The sequence below is a fragment of the Rhinolophus ferrumequinum genome, chromosome 12, assembly GCF_004115265.2.
Source record: "Rhinolophus ferrumequinum isolate MPI-CBG mRhiFer1 chromosome 12, mRhiFer1_v1.p, whole genome shotgun sequence".
NCBI classification, from domain to species: domain Eukaryota; kingdom Metazoa; phylum Chordata; class Mammalia; order Chiroptera; family Rhinolophidae; genus Rhinolophus; species Rhinolophus ferrumequinum.
In genome coordinates this window covers 64,497,453-64,514,065 of record NC_046295.1, presented here as the reverse complement: position 1 = coordinate 64,514,065, position 16,613 = coordinate 64,497,453, and the positions used below count along the sequence as shown (strand labels likewise).

Genomic DNA, 16,613 nt, shown 5'->3' with positions numbered 1-16,613 from the left:
CGGCGGAAAGGCGGGCGGGGCGGCAAAGCGGGAAGCACAGGCGCGCGCTCCCGTGAACGCCGGAGGGAAACGGGCACGGCGCGCGCGCGCGCGCGCGCGCGCGCGGGGATAAGGGGCAGGGAGGCGGGGTCTTAAGGCGACCGCTGGAAGAGGGCGCCCTGGAGCCCAACCGGAGGCTACCTGTGGGCGGGGCCGAGGGAGGGCGTCGACGCTAAGGGGCGGGATGAGACGAGGCGGGGACGCGCTTGCGGAGTGGGAAGGCGGGGGCGCGGCGGTGGCGGGATCGTCCCTGGTCTCCGCCCCTGTTTCCCACTCTCCTTCCACCTCCGACCCGCTGGGGCTCCGGAGAGGCACCGCTTGCCAGTCCCCCGGAGCCGCCCTGCTGTCGCCGCCTCCTTCCTCTGCTCGCGGTGAGCCAGTCAGTCCCCGTACTGTGTGCTCCTCCGTCTGGGCCATGGATGGGTAAGTCCTCGGCGGCGCGGCGGCCACGGGGGGCTGCTTGCCCCACTTCCTTTCGGCTCTTGTCCGGACGTGCGGAGGCCGGGGAGCTAGGGAGCGGGGAGCGGTACCGGCGCTCTGAGGAGCGGCCAGGGCCGAGCCCGACGGCGGGGCTTCCGGGCACCTCCTAGGGGAACCCGAATCACGGAGGGGCGGTCGGCCGCAGCCTCGCCTTCCCCCACGAGGCGCCCCCGTAATATCCGCCCCTTCACACCCTCACACTGGGAGTGGAGGAAAGCCCCGTGCAGCCGCGAGGTGCCGGGGCCGCCGTCCGCACCGAGAGTCCGGGGAGCCCTGCCCGGCTTCCCGACACTTCCTCTCAGAAAATGGTGCGCGGCCCTGGGGGAGGCGGAGGCGGCGCTCTGGGCGGGCGTCCTCGCGCTTAGGGAGTTGCTGTTTACCGGCGAGGTGGGGCGAGCGCTGGAGCTTCCCCTGGCGGGGAGGCGAGTGGCCGCCGAGTGGTGGACAGTGAGTGCTCGCGTCCGTACACGTCTGGGCGGCGACCTGGCCCCGAAGCCAGGGCCCCACGCGGGGTCTTGACATGCCGGAGAACCAGCCGAGGTCTCCAGACTTGTGCTCGGAGCTGTGTTAACGATTTGTGTCCACCGTGCGTCTGGACCTGGTGACCATGGACGTTCACCCCCCCCCCCAAAGAAACTTCTTGAATTCCCTGCCATGTATGAAAAATGTTGTGTAAGTGCAATTTTCGGAGAGCCTTCAAAAGCTCTAAAAGTTAATGAGGCCCGTGATCAAAATAAAAAGGTTTAATATCACCGATATAAATATTTCTCTTGGGACCCAGCGATATGGCGTGGAACCTGACAGATATTTTGATGATTAAGGAAACGACTAGGATGTTAGTGAATTAATTGAAGGTCGTAGTATATGTACATCAGGAGTTTTTAAAAATCTCCAGCTCTATTAGAACCTGCAAATCCACTTGTCTATTCCCATTTCATTGGGCATTCGAGGTTTTGTTTGGCCTTTTATTTGCTTTTGATGACAAGATTTCTGTAAACCTCGTGGTTGTAGAATATGTAGAACTTGCTTGAACAGTAAAAACTGGGTACATGTTGTCATAGTTGATGATTGTCATGCTGTGTAAAGATGATGAAATCTTCCAATAATTTTTGTCTTCGTTAGATTTTATCCTATTTTCATATTAAGTCTGTATGATACATTGGATTAACTCATTTGAATGCGAATTGCACACTGCTACAGACATTAGATAAAGTTGTTTTACATTTCATTTATGGTTGTGATGTTCTTTCAAGCATTTATTTAATTGAAACTTTGTATTTAATTGAAGCTTCTCTGAGAGCATTATTAAAAACTCATTTCACATCACCTTATTCAATTGCCTTTGTATGTGCGCAACATTTTACTATTTTGTGTAATTATGCCACTATTTCAGTTAGGAAGGGTGTGAAATAAGTATTTCATTATGTGTGTGAATTGTAAGACTGACTTGAGATAGGGAGGAAGCAGGTTAGCTTTTTGTATTGGAAATTTGATAGTGATAATAAAGAGGACTCTTGGGTTATGCGTCTTGGCTGTTAAACTCTTGGACAACATGTAGTGCAAACTTACTCTTTTGGATAGTGTTTTAAGAAGTTAAACTTCACTCTGTGGTTTTAAAGCTACAAATGAGTTTAATGATTTAAATATGTGGGGCAATAAGATACTAGAAGGTAAGTTCATTTGGGAGTTCAAGTAGGTTCATGATTTATTCTTTGCAACAGGGCCAATACCATAGTATATTACAGTCTTATTTTTTATGCACCAGTATCAGTTACTTATCACATTTAGATTTCAGACAAATGAATTTCAAGTTTCTAAAGTAAGGAAAAATTAAAAAATCTACATGGTTGTTTAAGAGAGTTAAATTTGCATCATTAAACAGTCCAGAGTCTTTAATTTGTTTAGTTCTTTTAACTAATGATGACATTATAGGTTATTAACAATATATAGAATTTAGTTGTCTACAAACTTAATTGAAGACAGTTTCTTTGGAATTAGAAGAGATGGATTTTTGTTCGGCAGAACTTTATAGGGGTTTTTACACCTTGGTGTTAAGGAATGTGGTTTTTAACACAGTGAATTTTGGCTTTCAGGAGGCTAATTAAATTTCTACATTTTTCCCACAGCCTGAAAAAGGTCCTTTCATTGTTTTGTATAGTTAAAAAACAACAAACCACCAGTCAACATCTTTCTAGTTCCTTGTCAAATCCCAACTGGGGGGGTTGGGGGGTGGTGTGTGTGTGTTTTCATTTCCTCCTGAGGTAATTTATAGTAAAATACAGTTTTGGTGTCCTTGAATTTTTTTGTTGTTTTTTTTTTAAGAAAATCTTTGAAAGTTTTGATGTCTGAAATTGATGTGTTCTGAGAGACTATCTTAGCTGTATTTTGGTGAGCTGTTTTGGGTGGTAGATGAAAATTTGCAAGATACCTTCTATTTCTGTGAAATCCACTCACTGGTTTTGTTTCATTTAAAACTTTAAACATGATCATTCATACCAGTGATGTAAGAGCATGAACTTTGGTGATTTTAAGTTTTGGTTTGGATTTGTTAAAAAGAGATAAATGGATAAACATAATACGTCACTAATTTTATTAAAGCACAACTATACTTTTTTATATACTAAAAATAATTTGATTTATTTGTTGTTTCTTACATTGCTATTAAAGCTTTGCTTTTACACTCTGCTGTTGCTAGGTTGTCCCATCACTTTTCTTTGTATAACATTTCACAACTCATCACATTCTTATTTTTATTATTTGTTATTATAATGCTTTTTCTTTTTTTTCTCTAATCTTATCTGTCTTTTAAAAACTTGTTCTCTAACTTTGTTTTCCATTTTCTCTTTTACTTTTTCCATACAGTGTTGTTACAGATCTTATAGCAGTCGGTTTAAAGGTAGGAATCTTTTACTATCCTTTCATAAGCATTTTTAAATTTTAGTTTGGGCATTTTTCCCATGGTGAAATCATCTCACCTGTTCATAAAATTACCTGTTTTACAATGTGATAATAATCTATATAGCTCCAAAATAAGTGCTTTTGTAGCTAATGTTGGATTTTACATATTATAAATAGAGGCTACAATATTATCTTGTATATCTAAAATGTGAACAAAAAGTTTAGCTCGAAGTTTCACATGAACTGTCATGGTGTGTGTTTCTTTTGTTTTCTTTTAGCAGTTAAATGCAACCTAGGTTCTGATTTCTATCATGTCCTTTCTTATATTGTCTCTTTAATGTGCTTATGAATAATGAACAGCAGCTGGAGTTCCTACTGTGTCCTAGCTGCTTTACATGTTTTTTCACTAATTATAATTTCTTCAAGGTAGGTATTAATAGTCCCATTTCGGAGATGAAAAAATAGGTTCAGAAATTTTGTGTTCAACGTGTGATGCACCAGACTTCAAACCCATGTCTTCCAGTTCCAAAGCCTGACCTTTTTTTTTTTCATTATACCTAGCTGCCAGTATTGAGGGTTCTTTCTAAAAGGTAAACAGCAGGAGAGCTGGATAATTAGTATTATCACAGTAACAGTTTTTCTAAGTTCTAAGTCATTTCAATTTTATCAAAGTTTTCTTGTTTATTGGATTCTAAAATATAAATCAAATAAACAATGTTCATCAATATGAGGCTTTAAAATATAAATGGGTGTTTAAGATTACTTTTGGCAATTTGGTATTTGATATAGCTAAGTTTAACCTAGTTTTAAAGCCACTTACAGTTCAGATCACTGTAGAAAATAAAATAATTCATGTTTTTATTGTATGTATTTTATGTAAAATTGTTATACCACTTTATGTCCATCTTCTAGCCATTTCCACACTTCTGCATTTGCACTTACTGGATCTGATGGTAGCGCTCGTATTCTTAAAACACCTTTAAAAATAAGCAGAAGTTTAGCATACAGTTTTAGAGATTAACAATAGTATGTCCAAGATTGATACAATTGGGAACTACTTTTTATACTGTCTTTGAAGTTTGTGGAGTTAGCTTGCTTTGGCAAACTGAACATATTTTATGAGTGGAAAATATATGGAGGAGTCTCCTTGGGCAGCATATGATTTTTTTGTTGTCATTTTGTCATAGATATTACGTCTTTTTCTCATTGGGAATGATACTCAGAGATTAGAAACGCAGGAAGGGATATTTAAAGTGAATGTTGTTTGGTCTTATCAGAATGTAATTTGTGATTCTAAAGCTTATCTGGGAAAAAATGTATATATAAGATATTTTTAAAATTAACCATTTTGAGTTGAGGAACTATGCTTGAAGGATTGTCATGACTATTTCCTTGTGGGAAGAATGTATCTTGATGATTAAAAAAAAAGAAAAATTTGAATGTTAGACACAGGAACTGGATTTGAATACATGATTTGGATTTCTGACTACCTGCTTTGAAGCAAGGACTTTGAAAGTAAGATCTACTCTGGGTTTAAAAAAAAAAAAGATAAGCCGATTAGTTGATTCACTAAGCAATCTATGTTTTTATAAACTTAAATACTGGAAATGTCTGTAAAATTATTCATTATGGAGAGATTTCTACTCCTTCCTGGATCCCATGAGGAAGTTTAGTTACCAAGGAAAAGGCCAAACAAAGCTCATAGTTCATCTAGATTGTATAAAACAGTATTAGCAAATTTAAATAAGTCCTTCTAGAATTTTAGTTACTTATATTTTTCTATTTGCTGTCTGACTATACTGATACAACAAATAGTTTTAGCCAGTGGCAAGAGTGGATTTCAAGTTAGGCTCCGTAGGTTGTTTTCCTAGGTTCAAAAAAGTAATCAGGATTTCTTTTTTAAAGAATTGAAAATACCCTCAAATATGAAATTTATTTTAGAGAAAGAACCCTGAAATATTTTTAGAGATCAAGTGATTCATTAGAATGTGTCATGAGGGCAGGGATTTTTTGATACTCTCTTCACCACTTTGTTTCCATTGTTTTCGGACATAATAAGATCTCCAAAATACCTGATTAATGAATGAATGCCAAGTTGTCCCACAGCTAGTTAGGTGGCAAACTTATACTGGAATCCAAACCTTCTAATTTTGCTTAGTTTTTCTTCTGTTAGTTGCATACCATGGTGAGGAAGAATTGAATTCATTTTTAGGTTGAAATTTTTCTTGAAGACAGGTAAACATTTTCAGTCAGTTTAGGGCCATAACGTATTGGAGATTTATGTATACATACTTGTGTACCTTACGTGTTTTATGGTATGTTCAGGGTATCAGTTTTGAGCCTTGTCTAAATTAGGCAAGAAAATTAGCTTTGGTACTTCTCCCTGAAATATTTATTCCTGTTATGTCGTATTTTGAAATGCTTTTAAAAGCAGAAGTAATTGCTATCCTTAATTTTCAATTATTTTAAGTGAAGAAGCAACCAGGTGATTATGAGTGATTAGGCATGTTTCAAGAACTTGATTGTATTAAATAAATCAAAGTGTCAGCATTGTGGGTAAGGTAGCTTTTTGTGTATATACCTGAGTATTTAAAATTTTCAGTTTATACTTTAATTATTCCTAGTTAGTTTATTTTAAATATTTCTCACACTCCTGGTTATTTTTCAAATACAATAGTAGCTATTAAATGATTTTTTTTTTTAATGATGATCTTCCATATTAAACATGTTTTAGTATTTTCCTGGGTGTCTTCCTCTTTTATGTAATTAGATTTTATAGAAAAACTCACATGTTTAGGAAGGACTATAATTGGCTTCTAATAATTATCACACCTGTCACTATATAGGAAAGAACAATACAGCATATTTAAATTAATTTTAAAGGTCAATTTTCTATTTGTTTAACCAAGGGTTAGCAAAGTATAGCCTATGGACCAAATCCAACTTGCCACCTGTTTCTGTAAATAGTTTTATTGGAGCACAGCCATGCTCATTTGTTTCATACTGTATGGCTCCTTTCACTATACAATGACCGAGTTGAGTAGTTTTAACAGAGACCATGTGACCACAAAGCCTAAAATATTTACTTTTTCAACCTTTACAGAAAAAAATTTGCCTACTGCTGTGCTTGAGCTATAGAAAATAAGAAGGCCTTTGCTGGAAATCTTTTTTTCTCTTGAACTGAGTTGTAACTTACGTAGAATGAAATGCACAAGTTTTTTTGGGTTTTTTTTAAGATTTTTATTAAAATATAGCTAACGTACAATATGAGTTTCAGGTGTACATCACAGTTATTCAGTACCCACCTGGAACTATACACAGTTATTAACATATTATTGATTATATACCCTGTGTGAAGAAGTGATCACCATGATAAGTCCAGCAACCATCTGACACTGTGCCATGCTATCACAATATTATTGACTATTTCCTATACAGTATATTCCATCTCCAAGACTTACTTGTTTTACAACTGGAACTCTGAACCTCTTATTCCCCTCTACCTCCCTCTCTTTTTTAACTTTTCAATTACAGTTGACATTCAGTATTATTTTAATTTCTAGTGTACAGCAGAGTAGTTAAGACGTTTACATAATTTATGAAGTGATCCCCCTGACTACTACCCACCTGGCACTATACATACCATGTTTCCCAGAAATAAGACCTAGCTGGACAATCACCTCTAATGCGTCTTTTCAAGCAAAAATTAATATAGTAAATAAGACTGGGTCTTATGTAATATGATATAATATAACATAATATAATACGGGTCTTAATTAATTTTTGCTTCAAAAGATGCATTAGAGCTGATTGTCGGGCTAGGTCTTATTTTTGGGGAAACACGGTATATTCCGTCTGCTATACCCTACATCCCCATCACTACTGTGCAACAACCAATTTGTACTTCTTAATCCCTTCCCCTTTTTCTCCAACCCCCAACCCCTCTCCCATCTGGAAACGTTCAAAATGTTCTCTGTATCAAAGAGTTTGTTTCTGTTTTGTTTGTTTATTTTGTTGTTTAGATTGTACTTGTAAGTGAAATCATATGACATTTATCTTTCACTGTCTGACTTACTACACTCAGCACAATACTCTCTAGATCCATCCATGTTGTCACAGATGGCAAGATTTCATTCTTTTTACGGCTGAGTAATATTCCATTGTGTGTATTTGTACACCTCTTCTTTATCCATTTATCCATTCAGGGACACCAGGTTGCCTTCATATCTTTGTTATTGTAAATAATGCTGCGATGAACATATGGATGAACACGTTCTGTCGAAGTAGCGTTGTGGGTTTCTTAGATAAATACCCAGAAATGGGATTTTTTAGGTCCCTTCTTGGTCTCTTGTTATAATCTTTTTTTTTAAGTCTGTTTTGTCTGGTATAAGTATTGCTGCCCTAGCTTTTTTTGTTTTGTTTTACATTTTCATCAAATAGCTTTTTCCATCCCTTTACTTTCAGCCTGTGTGTGTCTTTTGATCTGAAGTGAGTCTCTTTTAGGCAGCTTATGTAAAGGTCTTGTTATCTATTCAGCATCCTATCTTTTGATTGGAGTGTTTGATCCATTTACATTGAAAGTAATTGTTGATAGGTATGTAGCTATTGCTATTTTATTATTTAGATTTTTTATTTATTTATTTTTTTCATCTTAAAGCAGTCCCTCGAGATTCCTGGTAGTACTAGTTTGGTGGTGAACTCCTTTTGCTTTTTCTTATCTGGGCAGCTCTTCATATATCCCTTCAAATCTAAATGATAGCTTTGCTGGGTAGAGTAATCTTGGTTGTTAGGTCCTTATTTTTCATCACTATGAATATTTCATGCCAATCTTTTCTGACCTGCAAAGTTTCTGTTGAGAAATCAGCTGATAGGACTTATGGGAGCTGCCTTGTAGGTAACTAATTGGTTTTCTCTTGCTGCTTTAAGATTCTTTGTCTTTAACCTTTGCATTTTAATTATGATGTGTCTTGGTGTGGGCCTCTTTAGGTTCATCTTGTTTGGAACTCTGTTTGCTAGGCTGTGTATCTCTTTCCTTTGCCGGGTTAGGGAAGTTTTCCATCATTATTTCTTCAAATAGGGTTTCAATTCCTTACTTTCTCTCTTCTCTTTCTGGTACTCCTATAATGAAATGTTGGTACACTTGGTGTTGTCCCAGAGGATCCCTAAACTCTTCTCATTGTTTTGGATTCTCTTTTTTTTGCTGTTCTGATTGGGTGTTTTCTGCTTCCTTATCTTTCCAAATCACTGATTGATCCTCTGCTTCATCTAATCTGTTGATTCCTTCTAATCTTCATTTCCATTTTGGTATTCTTTATTTCTGATGGTTCTTTTTTATGTTTTCTATCTTCATTTTTTATGTTTCTATCTCTTTGTTGACATTCTCCCTGAGATCACTGAGAATCCTTATAACCAGTGTTTTGAACTCTGCATCCGGTAGGCGCTTGTCTCCATTTGTTTAGTTTCTTTTCTAGAGCTTTGTTCTATTATTTGGGACATGTTTCTTTGTCTCCCCATTTAGGCTGCCTCCTTGTAATTGTTTCTGTGTATAGGTAACTCCCATATAACATGGCACTTCTATAACACAGTTTTATTCTAACATAGTTTGAGAATTGGGGAAAACCTTTGTACAACATGGCATCCTAGAACACGGTTTCACTCTAACACGGTTTGAGAATTCGAGAAATCCCTAAACAACACGAAGCATAAGAGCTTTTTAAGAGCAAAAAGTATCTTATTCGAAATTAGGGAAATCCCCGAATAACACGAAATGTGATAAAATCTCAGTAGTGATGACGAAGAAAACATTAATACATGGTAATATGTTATACTTTTGGTGAAAGTTGCTTTAGTAAAGGTATTTCTCTTAATTATAAAAATATAATAGTATGTTTGTTAGTTTTTGAAACCTAACCCCCCTTTTTGTGCTAGTTCTTTGTTTCGTGTAACGGATTTGCATAACACTGCATTTTTTAGGAACATAACAACCGTATTATACGGGGGTTACCTGTATTAGGGTAGGGCTATTATGTCTCCCAGTTTTAGTAGAATGGCCTTATGTAGTAGGTGTGCTGTGGGACTCAGTGGCTCAGTCTTCCTGGTCACTTGAGCCGCTTGTTCCATTGTGTCTCTTGTGTGGGTTGTGTGTGCCCTCCTCTTGTAGTGAGCCTTGGTTGCTACTTGCACATCAGTGGGTGGGATTGACCCTCGGACTTGTTGGTTGTGAGGTTGGCTGTGAGTACAGTGGAGGAGCTGTTGTATAGGGGCTGACTCTGCAGAGCAGGATCTGTCTCAGCAGGGCTGTGGTGCCTGCCCAATTCTGCCCTTTAGGTGTGTTGTCCTTGGAGGTGGCTGGGTGATGCTCCAGCTCCTTTCGAAGTTGGTCACTGGCACGCCAGCTCCAGGGCCACCTGGGAGGGCACCCGCTGAGGGTCAAGTTCAACACAGCCTATGGCCTACCCCGGGCCACCCAGCAGGAGCCACAAAGCAATCCACAGATGGCCGCCGCCATGCTGTGCTTGGAAGTGCCTGGAGAGGCTACTGCTAGTACTAAATTTAAGGCTGCTCAACCAGAGGTACAGGACACATTCAAGCAAGTAAGATAATTATTTTCCAATCTGTTTATTTCAGTTCAAGGTCTTGGGTGGCTGGAGCCTATTCCAGCACTTGGCGCAAGGTAGAAACTAATCCTGTACAGAATGCCCTTTCATTTCGGGGCTCATTACACACTGATACTCACTGGGACATTGTAGATGCCAGTTCACCTCATGTGCACAACTTTGGGATGTGGGAGGCAACTGGAGTTCCTGTAGAAAACCATGCAGACATGGGGAGAACTTCCAGACTCCACACAGACAGTGGCCCCAGCTGGGAATAGGTTTTTTTTTGTGCCTCATGAATGCTGTAACAAAACAATGTTGAATGAAACAATGTTATTTGAGGACCTGCTGTGTTCATATTTCATGTATGTAGTATATGTCTTTGATGTCTGGCTTCTTTTACTCAGCAAAATGATTTTTAGATTCATCCATATTGCTCTATCAGTTTGTTCTTTTTGGTTTTGAGAGTATTCATTTTGTGAATATGTTACAATATTTAAAAATTAATTCTCATATTGATGGACATTTGGGTTCTTTTCCAGGTTTGAGCTCTTACGAATAGAGCTACTATAAACATTTGTGAATGCTTTGGGTAGATGTATATTTCATCTTACACTGTGCTTAGGAGTAGAATTGGATGTGTGGTATGTTTAACATTGTAAGAAACTGCCAAACTGTTTTGCAAAATGTCGTACACCACTTTACATCTGACCAACTTTGAGTTAAGGTTGTGCTGCACATCCTTGTCAGCACTTGATGTTGCCAGCCTTTTTAGCCATTCTAGTGGGTGTAACTAGAATGGCTAGTAGTATCTCATTATAGTTTTAATTGCATTGACTTGATGATTGGTGGTGATCATACCCTTTCATGTGATTATTAGCACATGAAACATCTTGTGAATGTTTAAGTTTTTTGCCTTTTAAAGTAGGTTTTTTATAAACAACATATAGTTAAGTCTTTTTTTAATCCACTCTGACAGTCTCTGTCTTTTGGTTGGTTTAGTTCCAAATAAAGGACAGAGATTGTCAAAGTGGGTTAGGTTACTTCAAGGAATGATAATATAATTGGGTTAGTATCAACCTTGTTCAAGGGGTGATTAATGTAGTTGGATTAGTATCACCCTATTCATAATGGTTTTCTGTTCATTGACTTGTTCTTGTTTTTATTTTTTGTCTCATTTTTTCCTTCTCTCATTTTACTTGAGTATTTTAGATGATTTTATCTCCTTTTTTATATTAAGTATACTTTCCTTTAAAAAATGTTTTGTGGTTGCTTTATATGTTTTTTAGCAGTTGCAATATACATTTACAACTCATTATCTTCAAATAATACTACATTGCTTCATGTATACTGTAGATACAATCTTGAACATTCCCAGTTTCTCTTACTGTTCTTTATGACATTGTTATCTTTCTTTCACTTAACCATATATAATAATCGTTCAATACATGTTACTATTATTGCATTAAATAGTTATCTTTTAGGTCAATGAGAATAAGTATAAAATATTTATTTTATCTTCATTATTCCCTTCTACACTAATTTTCCTTTTTTTTATGTAGATCTAGTTCTGATCTATATAATTTGCTTCTCCCCAAAGAGTTTTCTCTAAACATTTCTTGAAGAGCAGGTCTACAGTAAATTCCCTTTTGTCTGAGAATTCTTTATTTCTCCTTTGCTTTTAAAGGATACTTTTTAGATAGTATTCTAGGTTGGTGGGTTGTTTTTTGTTTTGTTTTTTCTTAACACTTCAAATGTTTCACTCTACTTTCTTCCTCATACATGGTTTTTAATAAGAAACATCTGTAATTCATATCCATATTCCTCTATAGGTAAGGTGGTTTTTCAAGGTTTTTCCTTTTGTCTGTGGTTTTCTGAAGTCTGAATAATATGCCGAGGTGTACATTTTGTGGTATTAGCGTGCTTGGCTCTGGCTTCCTGGGTCTGTGGTTTGGAGTCTTCCAATAATTATGGGATATTCTTGGCTATTATTACACTGAAATGCTCCATCTCTCTTTGTTGTTGTTGTTGTTTGTTTGTTATTTCTCTCGTATTTCAGTTTGGAAGTTTTTATTTTTTAATGTCTTCAAGATCATTAGTTCTTTCCTCAGCTGATGAACTCATCAAAAGCATTCTGCTTTTTTGTTACGTTTTTGATTTCTAACACCATTTTGTTTTTCAAAGTTTTCACGTCTATGCTTACATAACTCATTTTTCTTGCATGTTATACATCTACTTTTCCATTACAGCCATTAACATTTTGATCATAGTCATTTTAAACCACTGTCTGATAATTCCAAAGTCTTTTGTCATATCTGAGTCTGATTCTGGTGCCTGTTTTGTCTCTTTAGTCTTTGTTGTTTTTCCTTGCCTTTTAATGTGCCTTATAATTTTTGTTGAAAGCCTGACATGATGTATCCTAAAATACGAACTGAGATAAAAGGCCTTTAATATGAGGTTTTATGTTAATCTGGTTAGGAATTGGCCTGTTTGTTTGTTTGCTGTGGCTGTAGTGCCAGAGACTTGAGATTCGTTTGTTGTCCCACACACTTTTTTTTTTTTATTCCCCCCTCATTAAATAGAGTCTGAGCCTTGCAGGTCTTTTCAGCTGTAATTCATTGCTATTATTCTGGAGACCTGTATGTGGTGGTGTCAAAGATAAAAAAGCCAGACGCTAGTTAAGGTGGTAAGGACAGACTTTAATCAGTAATAATTATTGCAGTAGGTAAAAGAAAACTGTGAACTGAACTGTTTTGATTTGTATATAGGTAACTGGGCATTTTAGGAGGAGGAGGAATTTCAAAAGGGAGGATGAATTTCAAAAGGGAGAATGAGTTTAAAGGGAGATTGAGTTTACTCCATGACCTCAGTTTCTGGGCCCCAAAGAGTTGTTTTTTAGTTTATTCACTGTGTTTGTAAGAATGGCAGTGACAACTTCTAGCTGTTTACTGACCTGGAAGTCTTACCTAAAATTGGGTGTATATCTTTATTATTGAGTTGTAAGGTTTTTGGATTTTTTTAGTATATTCTATGATGTAAGTCTTTTTTTAGATATATGTACAGTATTGTGAATATTTTCTCTGGTCTGTGGCTTGTGTATTCCATTTCTTAATGGTATCTTTTGATAAATAGAAGAATTTAATTTTTTTTCTTTAGAATTTAATTTTGATAATTTTTTTTCCTTTCTTTTTTTGGGGGTCATGCTTTCCTTGTCTTGTCTGGGAAATATGCTTATCCCAAGGTTATGAAGATACTCTCGTATTTGTTTTAAGAAGCCTTTTTAACTTTTATAAAAGGGTGTGTCTAAGATGAATTTCAGATTATTTTTGTATATGGTGTGTGGTAGAGCTGGAGAGTGACTTATTTCCAGATGGCTATCCAATTAGTTTGGCACCAGTTGCTGAAATATTTCCCTTTCCATATTGAATTATGTTGGTACTGTTATTTGGAAATCAATTGACCATATGTGAGTGGGTCTGTTTCTGTACATTGTATTCTATCTGTTGATCTATTTGTTTATTATGTTACTATCACACTGTCCTGATAACTGTGGGTTCACAGTATGTCTTAAAATCAAGTGGTGTAGGTTCTCCCAACTTTGTTGTTCTTTTATCAAAAGTGTTTTAGCTATGCTGTCATTTGAATTTCATTTAAAAATTTTAAATCAGCTTGCCAGTTTCTACAAAACAAGCTGGGATGATGACTAGGATTGAATAGAATATATAGATAATTATAGGGGATAATTGACATTTCAATCATATGAGTCTTCTATGAAATAGAATATCTCAATTTTTTTAGGTCTTTATTTTAGTATTGTTTGTAGTTTTTGGTGTATAGATTTTGCATGTATGTTTTAAATTTATCCATTTTTCTTTACTAATATAAATGTTATTTTCTTATCAGTGTATAGAAATATTTTGCATATTGACTTGTAACTTACGACATTATTATTGTATTAGTTTTATAAGGAAAAAAACTTACAACTTTTTTTTATACACATGATCATATCATCTGTGAATGTAGTTTTATTTCTTTATTTCCAATCTGGATGACTTATTTTTTTTCTTGCCTTAATGCCGATAGAGGTGATAATATCCTTACCTCTTTCCTGTGCTTAAGGGAAAGCAGTCAGTCTTTGTTAGCTGTACATTTTTCTCAGATGCCTTTTTTGAAGTTGAGAAAATTCCTTTCCATTTCTTGTTTCCTGTTTTCCGGTAACATGAATGGATGTTGCATTTGGATCTTTTGAGGAATTTGTACATTTCAGTAAGTTAACAGGCATAAAGTTGTTCATAATATTTCCTTATCCTTTTAACATCTCTTGGATCTGTAATGATTTCCATCATTTCAGTTCTGATACTGGTAATTCACTTTTTTTTTTATGATTTGTCTAGCTAGAGGCTTTCAATATTATTGATCGTTTTCAAAAGCCAGTTTTTGTTTTTTTTCTGTATTGGTTGACTTTTCTATTTCATCAGTTTCATTCTTTATTATGTCCTTCCTTCTACTTATGTTGGGTTTAATTTGTTTGTTTTAACTTGGATTTTTTTTTTTTTTTTTTTTTTTTAAGTAGCAGCCTAAAACAACATTTGTTAAGATTTTTTCTCACATTTTCTGTGGGAATCTAGGAGTGGCATAGTTGGGTGGGTCCTCTGGCTCTGGAGCTCTTGATAGGCTGCTATCAAGGTGTTGGTAGGTGCTGCAGTCATATTCTGGGAAAGAAATTTGCTTCCAAGAAAACTCACATGGTTGTTGGCAGGAGTCAGTCCCTCGTAGACTGCTGAGCTGTGGGCCTCACTTCTTTACTGGTTTTTGGCTGCAGGCTGCCTTCAGTTCCTTGCCTTGTGGGTCTCTCTGTAGGATGGCTTGCTTCAACATCTTGCTACTCCCTAGTAACCAAATAAAGATAAATACTAGCTAGAAGTCCTTTGAAAACCTAATCTCGGAGGTGGTATCCTATCACTTTTGCTCATTCTGTTCTTAGAAGCAAGTTACGAGGTACAGTCCACACTTAAGGGGAGGGAGTTCCACCTGGATGTAAATACTAGACAGTGGAGATCGTTGGGGACCATGTTAGAAGTCTGCTTATCACACCAGAAGAGAAATTGCTGGGTGTTAGGGGCGATGCACATGTTCAGCTTTACTAGATAGTTTCATATTACTATTGAGCAGTGTACGAGAGTTAACTATTGTTACAAATTTTCACCAATACTTAATATTTTGCCTTGGGATATTTAATGTTTTTATTTAATGCTATAAATTTACCTCTAAGCACAGCTTAGCCACATTCCAAGAGTTTTATTTTTTCTGTTCATTTTTATTTAGTTAGAGTAGACTAAGCCCCAAAGAAGTAGGAGGAAGGAAATAATAAGTAACTTAGATGAAGTGTACAGATTTCTTGAAAGACAGAAACAGTCTGATGACCAAAACTGACATGAGTTAGAAAGGATTCCCTCCTCCTTTATAAAAAGAGTTTGTGTAAGATTAGCATTATTTCTTCCATAAATATTTGATAGAATTGATCAGTGTACTATTTGTGGGTGGATTTTCTTTGTGGGAAAGTTAATTATGAATTCAGTTTTCTAAAAATACTGTGCTATTCAGATTTTTTATTTCATTGTATCCCACAAATTTTAATATGGTAGGTTTTTATTTTCACTTCAAAATACTTTCTCGTCCTGTGATTTCTCTTTTGACTCATGATTATTTGTAAGTATGTGGTTTAATTTCTAAAATATTTTGGGTTTTTCCAGATATCTTTCTCTTCCTCTTTTTTTTCTTAAATACTACTTTGATCAGAGAACATACTTTATATCATTCCAGTCCTTTTACATTTCCTGAGATTTGTTTTAATGTCAAGTATATGGTCTGTCATAATGAATGTTCAGTGTTCTATGTACACTTGTAAAGAATGTATAGTTTGCTTTTGGGGGGGTGTAGTGCTTTTGAAATGTCAGTAGGATATGTTGATTGAAAATTCAACTCTTAGAGCCTTTATAATTTTTTTGTATTTTGTTAATAACTTAAAGAGGAGAGGAATATTGGAATTTCTATTCATAATGTTGATTCATTATTTTTTTTGTAGTTCTATCAATTTTTTATATATTTTGAAGCTCAGTTATTAGATACATTCACTTTTAGGAATGTTATATTTTCCTGATGAGTTGGTCTTTTTTTTTTTTTTTTCCGTTTGGGATATACATCTTTATCTCTATTAGTGGTTCCTGTATTGAAGCCCACTTTTTCTGATATTGATATAGCCATTGCAACTTCCTTATGAATAGCCTTCACATGGTATATCTTTTTCCTGTTCCTTTTCCTTTTAATCTTGGTAGTGTATAAGGTAAAGAACAGATGAGCCAAAGAGACAACAAATAGCAAGATATGGGTTTAAACCTACTCGAAGGAGATTAGGTTCCAAAAGAAGGGCTTGTCTTGCTGTCCCTTAGCTCACTTTAATAAATGTGAGCGGCCCATATACAAAACAAGTACTGCCAGCAACCACTTGAATGAGCTGGAAGTGGATCCTCCATTTCCTTTATTGAGCCTTGAGATGATTCCATCTTGTGCGAGACCCTGAGCCAGAGGACCTAGCTAAGC

The 16,613-nt window shown here is 36.6% G+C and overlaps 1 protein-coding gene across 7 annotated transcripts in view; it reads left to right on the top strand.

Annotated features, from left to right (window-relative positions):
- Positions 1–224: 224 nt before the first annotated feature.
- PTBP3 (polypyrimidine tract binding protein 3) overlaps positions 225–16,613 on the top strand; it is a 99,016-nt gene continuing 82,627 nt past the window's right edge. For 2 of the 7 annotated variants that reach the window (XM_033123002.1, XM_033123001.1), the window contains exons 1-2: positions 225–462; positions 3,382–3,415. In XM_033123002.1, the coding sequence (XP_032978893.1) occupies positions 455–462; positions 3,382–3,415 (42 nt within the window). In that variant the 5' untranslated portion in view covers positions 225–454. Of the gene's footprint in view, positions 463–3,381; positions 3,416–16,613 lie in introns of those variants that run through there. The other 5 variants (XM_033123004.1, XM_033123003.1, XM_033123007.1 and 2 more) reach the window with 4 other exon arrangements.